The following is a 12,922-nucleotide window of genomic DNA, read 5'->3' as shown; positions in this document are numbered from 1 at the left end:
AGGGGCTCGTTTCTGACCCTCAGGAACAAGCTAATTTGGATGAAAACACTCTCCATATGTACTACAGCAGCCTTAAGGGCTTGGGACAGGGTACAAGACCCAGGACAGAAATTGGAATCAATTGTCAGAGTTAAACAGGGTCAGAGAGAACCCTTTAGTGACTTTTTACAAAGACTAACTAAAGCTGTACAAATAGGGATATCTGACCCAGAAGCAAGACATATAACGATTGAGTCTTTGGCTTATGAAAATGCAAATGTGGAATGCAAAAGGATCTTGGGTCCTTTAAAGCTCAGATAAGCGCCCTTGGAAGAATGTGTCTTGCATACAATGAATGTTGATACATTTGACTGTGGCCATGAAGCATGGGTATAAGAAGCAATTTCCAATGGTAAAAGGAGACACCAGAATACCAAATGTTTTAATTGTGGCAAAATGGGTCATATGAAAAGGAATGGTAGACAATGGATTTTTAGAAATAATAATGATGCATCTTCTAGAAATAACAGGAATAGGAGGACTCAGCCTTCAGGTTTATGTAGAAGATGTGAGAAAGGCAGACACTGGAAAATGAATGCAGGTCTACAAGAGATAGACAAGGCAACCTGATACAGATGGGAAATGTGAGAGGGGGGGCCTCACAGGCCCCCATGGCAAACATGGTTCAGTCATTTCCAGTTACTGCAGAGAACGTGCCTCGTCAGGACAATTAGGAAGCCCTATGCCTACTGTTACAAACAATAATGATCAGAAAGATGAGTTCCATGTGTTTTAGCAAACTTCTATAAATGATCAAAGACCAAAGCGGAGAGAGTGTGTAAATGGCATTTTTATTACTGGCCTGCTGGACACTGGTGTGGATGTAAGTATCATTACCCCAGAATCTTGGCATCTGTATTGGCCTCTTCAGAATGTAAATGTTCAGCTCCTGGGAATTGGAATCCTATCTCGAGTAAGGCGGAGCACGAGATGTGTTGAATGTATAGGGCCAGAGGGACAAATAGGAAAATTAAGGCCATATGTAGCCAATATTGCAATGAATTTATGGGGTCGTGACCTATTACAACAATGGAATACCCAAATTAACATTCCTGCTACTTCTAGAGCCTATATTTCTGAGAATAATATTAAAAGATATTACAAATGGAGAAAACCAGCCATTCGGGCTGTACAAGAGCAAGCAATTGATGTCCCTTCAGAGATACCAACAGCCTTGCCTCTAAAATGGTTGACTGAGAAACCAATAGGGACAAAGCAATGGCCTTTAGCTGAGGAAAAGTTACAGGCTTTAGAACAGCTGGTAAAAGAGCAATTAGATGCTGGACATATAGAAGAATCTACCAGCCCTTGGAATTCTCCTGTATTTGTGGTTAAGAAAAAATCAGGTAAATGGAGAATGGTGACAGATCTCAGGGCTATCAACAAGGTTATTCAACCTATGGGCCCTCTGCAATCTGGAATTCCTTTGCCCTCTTTATTGCAAAAAGGATGGCCTCTCATAGTTATTGGTTTAAAGGATTGTTTTTTTTTTTTTACTACACCTTTACAAAAAGAAGATAGAGAAAAATTTGCCTTCACAGTGCCTACTTATAACAATTCTCAACCTTCGAGGAGGTACCACTGGGCCTTCCTCCCCCAGGGTATGTTAAATAGCCCCTCCTTGTGCCAATATTTTGTGAATCAACCATTGCAAATAATACGCAAGAAATTTCCCAAATCGATAGTATATCATTACATGGACAACACTTTGTTATGCGATTCAAACGTGGATACCTTGAACAGACTGTTTGAAGAACTAAAGATACTTTTACCTAAATGGGGATGGTAAATTGCTCCTGAAAAGATTCAGAAGGGAGATTCTGTTAATTATTTAGGTTATAAAATAGGTTTGCAAAAAATTAAGACACAAAAGGCACAAATTAGGAGAGATCGCCTATGGACTCTTAATGACTTTCAAAGACTGTGAGGAGACATTTCTAGTCTACGACCAGCTATTGGGATAACACCTGATCTAATCATTCATTTGAACAAAACCATGGATGGTGATAAAGATTTGAACAGTCCCAGAGAATTAACAGCTGAAGCAGAAAAGGAACTGACAATGATTGAGGAAAAATTATAACAGGCACATGTGAACAGGGTGAATCCAGGGCTCGATTGTATTCTCGTCATACTACCATCAAAAATTTCTCCTACAGGAATTTTAATGCAGAGAGATGATATTATCTTGGAATGGATCTTTTTACCACATCAACCAAGTAAGAAACTGAAAACTTATGTGGAAAAAGTCTCTGAGTTAATTATAAAAGGCAAGTTGAGACTTCGTCAATTAGCAGGCATAGACCCAGCAGAAATTATAGTGCCTTTCACTGCTGATGAACTAAAGAAATTATGGGAAGATAATGAACCATGGCAAAGAGCTTGTGCTAATTTTTTGGGAGACATTAATAACAACTATCCAAAAAGCAAGAGGCTTAACTTCATAAAGAGAACTTCTTGGATCCTTCCTCGAATCATCTGTGATGCTCCACTAACTGGAGCCCTTACATTTTATACTGATGCCAATAAATCAGGGAAGGCAGGTTACAAATCAGAAGACTTGGGTAAGGTGGAACAAAGTCCTTATGATTCTGTCCAGAAGGCAGAATTATATACCATTCTTATGGTGCTAAGGGATTTTAAAGAACCTATTAATATATTTACTGATTCACAATATGCAGAAAGAGTTATTTTACATATTGAAACTGCTGAATTTATACCTGATGATACAGAACTAACCTCATTGTTTATCCAAGTACAAGATTTGATCAGGAACAGGCTTTGCCCTATGTATATAACGCACATTCGATCCCATACGGGTTTGTCATGTCCTCTAGCACAAGGTAATGCAGAAATTGATCAATTATTGATTGGTAGTGTGCTACAAGTCTCTGAATTTCATAAAAAACATCATGTTAATAGCAAAGGTTTGAAGAAAGCGTTTTCTATTACATGGCAACAAGCTAAGGAGATTGTAAAGAACTGCCCTATTGCTCTTTCTTTTTTTTTGTATTTTATTTTATTTTTTTATTAATTAATTTATTTAATTATTAAAGATTTCTGCCTCTTCACCGCCACCACCTCCCATTCACTCCCCCTCCCCCAATCAAGTCTTCCTTCCTCCTCAGCCCAAAGAGCAAGCAGTTTCCTCTGCCCTGTGGGAGGTCCAAGGACCACCCACCTCCATCCAGGTCTATTAAGGTGAGCATCCAAACTACCTGGGCTCCCACAAAACCATTACGTGCAATAAGATCAAGAATCCATTGCCATTGTTCTTCAGTTCTCAGTAGTCCTCATCGGCCCTATTGCTCTTTCTATAACCAAATGCCACTGCCTGCAGGGGTAATCCTAAAGGCACTCAAAGGAATGACATTTGGCAGATGGTTGTGTTCCACTTTGCAGAATTTGGCAAATTAAAATATGTTCATCACACCATTGACACTAATTCAGGCTTTCAGTGGGCAACTGCTTTAAATTCAGAAAAAAGCTGATTCAGTAATCACTCATTTATTAACAGTCATGGCTATCATGGTTATACCTACACAAATAAAGATGGATAATGGTCCTGCTCATGTCTCTAGGAAAATGAAATGGTTTTTTGACTATTACAATATCAAGCATGTTACAGGTATACCTTACAATCCTACAGGTCAAGCAGTCATAGAAAGATCAAATCGAACTATAAAGGATATGTTGAACAAACAGAAAGGGGTGGAAAACACCCCCAGATATAGGTTACATAATGCTTTGCTAACCTTGAATTTTCTCAACGCTAATGAGAAGGGAACAATGGCTGCAGAAAGACATTGGATAATGGAAAAGTCTACTGAACTAAATCAACCAGTTTATTTCAAGGATGTGCTGACCTCACAATGGAAGCCAGGAGATGTGCTGCGTTGGGGAAGGGGTTTTGCAGCCACTTGGAAAAGATAAATAACAATTCATTCACAAGGATGGCGATCATACTGATGGTAAGAAATACAGATAGGTTGGGGGCAGGGTTCTTTTTTATCTCCACAGGAAAATACCCATCTTCAAAGAATTTAAGGGACCCTTAATATTTAATTACTGATGGATGGAAACTAGTTACGACCCACTGAGGATCTACAATAAAAATATACATGTTCTGTAAGTATTAATTTTTTTATATGTCTTATTAAACATTTCTTTATAAATATGTAGAGCTGGTTTTGGAGTTGGAATATGGCTCAGTCCCTCTTCAATTCCAAGCCTGTTGATAAGAGATATCTCAGAGTTTCTGTCTCAGGTCAGGAGCCATGAAATTGGACAGAATAAGAATTATTATGTACTTGATAAACTTTCTTTGCCTTTCCTCATATCTGTGTCTTTCTTTATATGTCAGTATATGTCCTTGTTGTTAATGTTTAAATTTCCCATAACAAGCAACAAATATTCCTCCAGTAATCTTTGAAGTTTCCAGGATGAAGATGGGGCCCCACGACATCAACTCAATCTGGTTATTATGACGTCATGATTTTTTTTAAGTGCTAAAATTAGACCTGTTTTTTGGTACCAACTGCACGAGACAATTTCGAATGGTGCACATTTTTGACAACACTCTGGCTGGACCTTCTCAAAACACTCAGAGACTAGTTACAATTTTCTTAGGTCAAAGGTTAATTTGGGAATTTTACCATCATTTGCTTTCACAGGAGCCCCTAAGGATAACGTCTCCCCCATGTCAGCTAGAAGCAATCTTAGAGGACGATGTCCCCTCTCCCAACAGAGTTTGCCCTCAGGGTTAGGGACATCTTTTAGTGGTTGGTTTAGGGTTGAGGGGATGGGGAGATATTTTATGGAATTAGGGGTATTTTCAAAAAAAGGGGGGATTGACTGGTTTGATAGGTTGATTGGTATTTGTGAATTGCTGTTTTTAGACAATTGTATTGGTACTGTTTCTTGTATATTGATATATTGAATGTTGAATGTCAGTGTTCCTACCTCTATTTTTGTATGAGAGTATGCTTATAACTTTGTTTATATTGTATTAATACATCTACCATATTACAATGTACATTTCTACCTCTGATACTATTTATATAATAACACTGTTTACATTTGATATGTAATGACATTGTTTACAGTTGAAGATCATTGTCTTCATATATTGCACAGTTGTTTATTCTCTTAGTCTTCAAGTTAGATAGGTATTGAGAATTATATTTTTGTCATATTTATTTTTAGGTTAATCAGGCTTTTTAAATATTTAGAGATTATATTTAGTATAGATAGTATGATCTTCAGCCTCTTCGAAGAACTGTAGAAAAATGGCCTTTAATCTAACATAGAATTCTGTGCCAACAAGACAGTTACTCCTGGCAACACCACTCTACTTCCGATAGAACGTTGAGTACCAGAGACACTCCACTGGAAGCTTGTCTTCTTGGCAGAAGGGGCCTTTGGGTTAAGAAAAGCCCATACCTCAACTACTGACTAAGAAACAGGATTGTCTTATCTTGCCAAGACAGGGTAGGATAGTTCTAAGAAAGTTCCTTGCCTTGAATAATGGTATGTCAGTTATGTTAGGCCTTAGCCAAAGTTGGTTGACTCAACATTGCAAACGAGACTTTGAGTGATTGCCCAGGTAGTCAGTTATCTCTGTCAATTGTTGCACATTTTGGATATCTCTTGTTTGTTAGGTAATACTAATTTCCCTTCTCAGATCTTTGACGGAGGTGAAGATTAGATAATTGTAGTTACTCTCTACATTATTTAGATTCTTTGAAATAGAACGTTTCGTATATTTATTATTTGTTCCTATTGTATATAGTTGTATTTGGTTTAGCTCTATCCTATTTAGACAAAAAAGGGGGATTTAAGGGAGACCCAGCCAATCACCTTGCTATCAGGGGGCGAGTCCCCCGATGATATATTTTACTCATAAAGATTGCGGGCATGCTCCCAGCCACCCCTTCTTCTGCTTTCCTGTTCTCCGCTGGAACTTCGGTTCTGTGAGTCTTTCCCTAATTAAAGCTGAATATTTTATTATAATTTCCGTCTGCCTTTCATTTACGCCAGTACACAGAGGATCCTGGCTGCCTCTGTTCCCAGCCGCCATACATGATCTACCACCCTAACCTCCATATTGTGAACACTGAGGCTCCTGACAGGATAAAAAAAAGCACCTCTTCCAAGATCGTATTATAAGGGACTTCTAATAACCACATGGCAAAAGTAATAACAGCTGTGGAGGAATGGACACCATTCCTTTACTTATGGAAGATTAATCCCCATAAGCAAAATGTGCCAGTGATGGATATTCTTGCTTCCCACCTTACCACACCTGGAATTAACTAAAATCCTAAAATAGAGGGCACAACTGTGAGAAAGGCTTTCATTAAGTATAAGAGGGTAGATCACTTCAAATACAGATGTTAGAAAGACACAAACATTTAATCCGGATCTCCAGGCCTGAAGACATGTACCTTTAATTCATATCTTGAGTCTTGAGGTTGCTAGCCACATCTTTAATTGGGCAGTACCTTCTGCCTTCTGGAAGCCTATAAAAGGACATGGAAGAATGAAGATATTACTCTTTGCCTGCTTGCCCTCACTTTGAAGCAAGTCTACTACTTCACTGCTATTAGAAAATTCTACAGAACTCCAGCATATACTGAAGATGAGCCAACATGTCTAACCTCCTAGACTAAGTAAGAATTGGATTTTTGTACTTTCCCTTCACAGGTAGCCATTGTAGGGTTAGCAGGACTGCAGCCCTAAGTCATTCTAATGACTCTCCTTTGTTCATACAGAGAGAGAGTCACTGGATATGTTCTGTTAATGGAGAACCCAGGTAAAACATTTTTGACATAAGTGTATAAAATGTCTCCTATGATCAAAAGGTGTGCATAACTGGCAAAGTTAGGTATCTACTGATCTAAGACTCAATCTTAAAAAAAATGAAATGATAGAAAAGCCCGTGGTAGCCTAGACTATCTACACTGAAAACACTTTGGAATCTGAATAGATAATTCAGAGATCTGATGTGGGAGGTGATGTATGCTGTGAATAAGTTTTATTGCCATTGGTTGATAAAGAAGCTGCTTTCAACCAATGGCTTAACAGAGTAAAGCCAGGTAGTAAGACAGACAGAGAGAGAGAGAGAGAGAGAGAGAGAGAGAGAGAGAGAGAGAGAGAGAAGGCAGAGTAGGTGAGAAGCCATATAGCCCTGCCAGAGACAGATGCTAGATGGAACTTTACCCAGTAAGCCACAGCCATGTGGATATATACAGATTAATGGAGATGAGGTAATTTAGGATATAAGATCAAGCTAGAAATATTCTTAAGCTATATAGTTTCAGAGTGATTATTTCAGCTCTAAGCAGCCAGGAACAAATGAGAGCCTCCCTTAGATTGACGTGCAAATATAGAGCTGACTACATCTACAGAAAGTCTGTGAATGCTTGGAAAGGAATCCTAGACACAAAAAAACAGATTTAAGCATGGCTTTTTGGTAGCAGTATTTTCTCCAGGGGCTCTGTTTGGTAGAAGCAAACAGAGGCATTATTTCTTTTTTATTTTTTATTGATTTTTATTTAGCTCTACATTTTTCTCTGCTCCCCTCCCTGCCTCTCTCCTTCCTCCTTCAGACCTCCACCAAGGTCCCCATACTCCCAATCTACTCAGGAGATCTTGTCTTTTCTACTTTCTACTTCCCATATAGATTAGATTTATGTAAATCTCTCTTAGTGTCCTCATTGTTATCTAAGTTCTCTGAGATTGTGGTTTGTAGGCTGGTTGTCTTTGCTTTACATTTAAAAGCCACCTATAAGTGAGTACAAATGATAATAGTCTTCTGTGTCTGGGTTACCTAACTCAAAATAATGTTTTCTAGCTCCATCCATTTTCCTGCAAAATTCAAGATGTAATTATTTTTTTCTGTTGTGTAGTACTGCACTGTGTAAATGTACCACAGTTTTCTTATACTTCTTTTGGTTGATGGGCATTTAGGTTGTATCCAGGTTCTGGCCATGACAGACAAAGCTGCTATGAACATAGTTGAGCACATGGCCTTGTGGCACGATTGAGCATCCTTTGGATATATACCCCAAACTGGTATTATTGGGTCTTGAGGAAGTTTATTTCCTAATTTCCTGAGAAATCGCCACACTGACATGCAAAGGGGTTGTACCAGCTTGCATTCCTACCAGCAATGCAGAAGTGTTCCCTTTTTGGCACAAGTTGTCATCAGTGTTTTTGATCTTGGCTATTCTTACAGGTGTAAGATGGAATCTCAGAGTTGGTTTGATTTGCCTTTTCCTGATGACTAAGGATGTTGAACATGTCCTTAAGTGCCTTTCAGCCATTTTAGATTCCTCTCTTGAGAATTCTCTGTTTAGGTCTGTAGTCCATTTTTTATTGGATTATGTGATCTTTTGGTGTCTAGTTTCTTGAGTTCTTTGTATATTTTGGAGATCAGACTGATGTGGGGTTAGTGAAGATCTTTTCCCATTCTGTAGGCTGTCATTTTGTCTTGTTGACCATGTCCTTTGCTTTACAGAAGCTTTTCAGTGTCAGGAGGTCCCATTTATTAGTTGTTTCTCTCAGTGTCTGCACTGCTGGGGTTATATTTAGGAAATGGTTCCTTGTGTCAATGTATTCAAGTGTACTTCCCACTTATCGCTTCTATAAGGTTTAGTGTGACTGGCTTTATGTTGAGGTCTTTGATCCATTTGGACTTGAGTTTTTTGCATGGTGCAAGATATGGGTCTATTTTCATTCTTCTACTTGTTGATATCCAGTTATGCCAGCACCACTTGTTAAATATGCTTTCTTTTTCCATTTGATAGTTTTTGTTTCTTTGTCAAAAATCAGGTGTTCAAATATTTGTGAATTGATATCTGGGTCTTCTACTTGGTTCTATTGATCCTCCTGTCTGTTCTTATTCCAATACCAGGCTGTTTTCAGTACTGTAGCTCTGTATTAGAGTTAGAGAATAATTCTCTATAAGAACAAATCCTGTATTTGAACCACAGTGTACTCTAGTTTCCCCATGAAAATCTGCTCTACTCTCCAGGAGCATGCTCCTGGGAAACCCAGGCTGGCAATGTAAAGAATTTCTTTTACAAATGGGGGTCCTGCATTGACTGCCTACCATCACTCAAATGACACATTGGAGGGAAGTGTTACCTGCCACCCTGACCTAAACCCACATAGAAGAGAGCCACTGATGTTATTAGTTACCCACCTGTAATAGATTCCTAACCGAGGAACTCAAATTAGGAGATCAAAACCAATTGATTGATTTCTCCTGACTTGAGGAATGAGCATTGGAGCCAAACTTTCAGGAGAGCGAGGCTGGGAATTGTTGAGAGGATTGAATCACTGAAGTTATTTTCCTGTACTCTAGGCTTTGTGTGTCCCTACAGACATGATGTGCTCAAGAAGATGATAGATGTGGGGAGCATTTTACAGATCACAATCTAAAAGGATGAGGAAGCATCTCAAAGTCCCTTCTTCAGTAACTGTTGAAAATATTCTGCACACTTTAGAACCCAGAATACTCTCTCCCATTTAAGGTCCAGCACGGTAAGCGTGGAAGTTCAAAGTTAAAGAACAGAACTCACCACTGAGGAGGAAAATTATGAGGTAATGAGACCCTGAATCTCAGCAGTCTGATAGATGGAAATGAGAAGTAATTAGAATTTTCTCATAGCACACTCTTAGGTAGATCAGGAAGAGAGTATAAGAAGGATTAAATGAAGAAGACCAGAAAGACCACCAATAAATTTAGTGGAGCCATCCCAGGGACTGTGAGTCTGAATGGAAGAAAAAGCAGGAAGAAAGACAGCCACTTTCAGAGAATCCTGACTGCCCCTACTCATGCCTCCTTATAAGAATTCTTCCACCCTGACCTTCATGCTGTGAACACTGACAGGGTAAGAAAAGCATCTCTTCCCAGATTGTGTGTATGGGAGGAATTCTTATAACAACATGAGAAGAGTAATAACAGCTATGTAGGAATGGACACCATTCTCTTATTTATGGAAGATTGACCCCAGCAAGCAAATTCTCTAGAGATTGTGGTTCTTGGTTCCCGACTTGACTACACCTGGAATTAACTAAAATCCTAAAACAGAGGGCACGACTGTGAGAAATATTTTTGCTTAAATTGAAGTAGCTACAGCACTTCACAGACACACTTTGGAGGCAGAAAAACACAAACATTTATCCTAAGAACTGAAGAACACACCTTTAATCCATATTTAGAGTCTGAAGGACACACCTCTAGCTGGGCCACGCCTTCTGCCTCCTAGGAGCCTATAAAAAACATGGAGGAAGCTGTTGCTCATTGCCTGCTTGCCCTCACCTTGCAGCAAGACCATTCCCTTACTGGCATTAGAGAATTCTTCATCCCAATTCCAGCATAGATTGAAGACCAGTTGGCACATCTTATCTCCTGGACTGAGTAAGTACTGGATTCCTGGACTCTCCCTTCACAGGTAGCCTTTGTGGGATTAGCAGGACTGCAACCCTAAGTCATTCTAATGAATCTTTTTGTTCATACAGAGAGAGTCCTTGGGTATGTTCTGTTACACTAGAGAACGACTGTGCAAAATTTTGGATGAGTATATAAAATGTAAATTATCAAAATTGTGTATGATTCTCAAAATTAGAAATCCATTGACCTAAGATTCAATCTAGAAAGAAAGAAGTGCTAGAACAGTCCCTTGTAGCCTAGTCTACCCACACTGAAACTAGAATTGAAATCTGGATAATTATAGAGAATCGAGTTTCCAACCTCATAGAAGAGGGAACAGAGGAAAAACAGAAGCTAAAAATGTATATCATGCCTATTATTGTATCCTACAGGGCAAGAGAAGACAAATCCTAGTTTTTCATTTTGTATCCAGTTTAACCATCAAACTACCTCCAGGAGAAATGTCATGGGACGCCATAGACAAGAACTGGGGCTATAAACAGTTCAACATCCAGAATTTCTCCTGCAGGTGGACCATCCGCAACTTCCGTTTTATTCTGGAGGAAATGAGGGACAGTATTAGAAGCCCAACTTTCTCAATAGGAGGCAATGACAAATGGTGTTTGAGAGTTCACCCTAAGGGCGTCGATGAAGAAAGCTCAGATTACCTGTCAGTTCACCTAGAGTTGCTGAGCTCTCCAAAGAGTCCCCTTACCATACGGTTCAAGTTTTGGATCATAAATGCCAAAGGAGAAAAAAACGAACCTGTGACTAGCCCGAAAGACTTTAATTTCTTGCCAGGCTACCAACGGGGTTACAAAATGTTCATCCTTCGAGATTTCCTCTTGGACCATTCTCATGGGCTGCTCCCTGAAGACCACTTCACCCTCCTTTGCATGGGGATCCTGGTCCCGTATTCCTACAGTATCCCTCATGACAGCACGGAGAAGAGAATCCAGGGTCCCAAAGGCCCATTAGGAGATGATCTAGGAGAGCTGTGGAAGAATTCGAGCTTCACAGACTGCTGCCTGGTGGTAGCTGGCCAGGAATTCCGGGCTCACAAGGCCATCTTAGCTGCTCGCTCTCCAGTTTTCAGAGCCATGTTTGAACAAGACACGGAGGAGAGCAGAAAAAATCGCTTTGAGATTCATGACCTGAAAACTGAAGTCTTCAAGGCAATGATGGACTTTATTTACACCGGGAAGGAACCAGTCCTCTACAACATTGCAGATGCTGTGCTGGCAGCTGCTGACAAGTATGGCCTGGAGCGTTTGAAGGTCATGTGTGAGAGTGCCCTCTGCAGGGACCTCTCTGTGAAGAATGCTGCCTACACTCTCGTCCTGGCTGACCTCCACAGCACAAGGCAGCTGAAAACACAGGTGCTGAATTTTATTACAGCTCATGCTTCCGAGGTCTCTCAGACTGCAAGCTGGAAGTTAATGGTGGATTCACGCCCCCACTTGGTGGCTGAAGCATACAGCTCTCTGGCTTCTTCTCGATGCAATCTACTGGAGCCCCCTCTCAAACGTCTGAAGCAATCCCAGGAACCTGTCACAGGTACCCTACATGTGTATCCCTGAAGCAGTGGTCATTATTGATACCGAGGACTCCTGGGTAGACTATGGGGTACACGGAGCATTTACAGCAACTCTGGGGAAAGACATCACAGTTAGTAGTGTTTTAATACATTTATTAAAGCTTTGAATATTGTAGTGGTGTATTTTTTGTAATTTTTTTTTTTTTTTTTTTTTGGTTTTTTGAAACAGGGTTTCTCTGTGATTTTGGAGCCTGTCCTGGAAATAGCTCTGAAGACCAGGCTGGTCTCGAACTCACAGAAATCCGCCTGCCTCTGCCTGCCGAGTGCTGGGATTAAAGGTGTGAGCCACCACCGCCCAGCTATTATTTGTATTTTGATAAATAAATCTTGCCTGAAGACCAGAAGTAAAGCTAAAGTCACTGGAGGTCAGGCAATGGTGACAGACACCTTTAATCCCAGGATTTGTTAGACAGAGTAACATGCATCTCTGTAAGTTTAAAGGCACCTTAATCTAAAGATCAATGCAGGAACAAGTCCAGGTGGTGGTGGCTCACACCTTACAGCCTAGCCTAAGGAATCCCAGCACTAGAGGTAATATAAAATGGGATGAGAGAGGCTTAATAATCTGCTTCTTCTACAGTCACGCAGTCTTAATACAGGAAAGACGTTTGTAATGGCTTGGCTGCTTTGTTTTTCTGGTTGTCGGTTTGAACCCCAATATCTATCTCTAGGTTTCTATTTTTGGTGCTACAGAATGGCAGGGTTGGGAAGAACCGGGATGAACTCTGATGGACTCTATGCAACCTCTCCTCTGTTGCTGTACTGGTTTGATTTTTGTCCAGTGATTTGGAAACTGGGATTCAGTTTAGCTAAAGCCCCTAGCACATCCCAACAGGGTTTCTTTG

At 40.0% G+C, this 12,922-nt stretch overlaps 1 protein-coding gene across 1 annotated transcript; it reads left to right on the top strand.

The window, feature by feature from the left end:
* The first annotated feature begins 10,941 nt into the window (after window positions 1–10,941).
* Window positions 10,942–12,060, top strand: LOC130889919 (speckle-type POZ protein-like). Its single transcript, XM_057793850.1, has one exon. The coding sequence runs from the start codon at window positions 10,942–10,944 to the stop codon at window positions 12,058–12,060; it is 1,119 nt and encodes a 372-aa protein (XP_057649833.1).
* Window positions 12,061–12,922: the final 862 nt, after the last annotated feature.

This window comes from Chionomys nivalis, chromosome 18 (assembly GCF_950005125.1).
Source record: "Chionomys nivalis chromosome 18, mChiNiv1.1, whole genome shotgun sequence".
NCBI lineage: Eukaryota > Metazoa > Chordata > Mammalia > Rodentia > Cricetidae > Chionomys > Chionomys nivalis.
The sequence above is the reverse complement of the archived record's forward strand: the minus strand, read 5'-3'. Positions and strand labels throughout refer to the sequence as shown.

What these genes read in the sequence shown, in the direction of transcription:
- LOC130889919 (XM_057793850.1), top strand. Translation starts at nt 10,942, where the DNA reads ATGTCATGGGACGCCATAGACAAGAACTGGGGCTATAAACAGTTCAAC.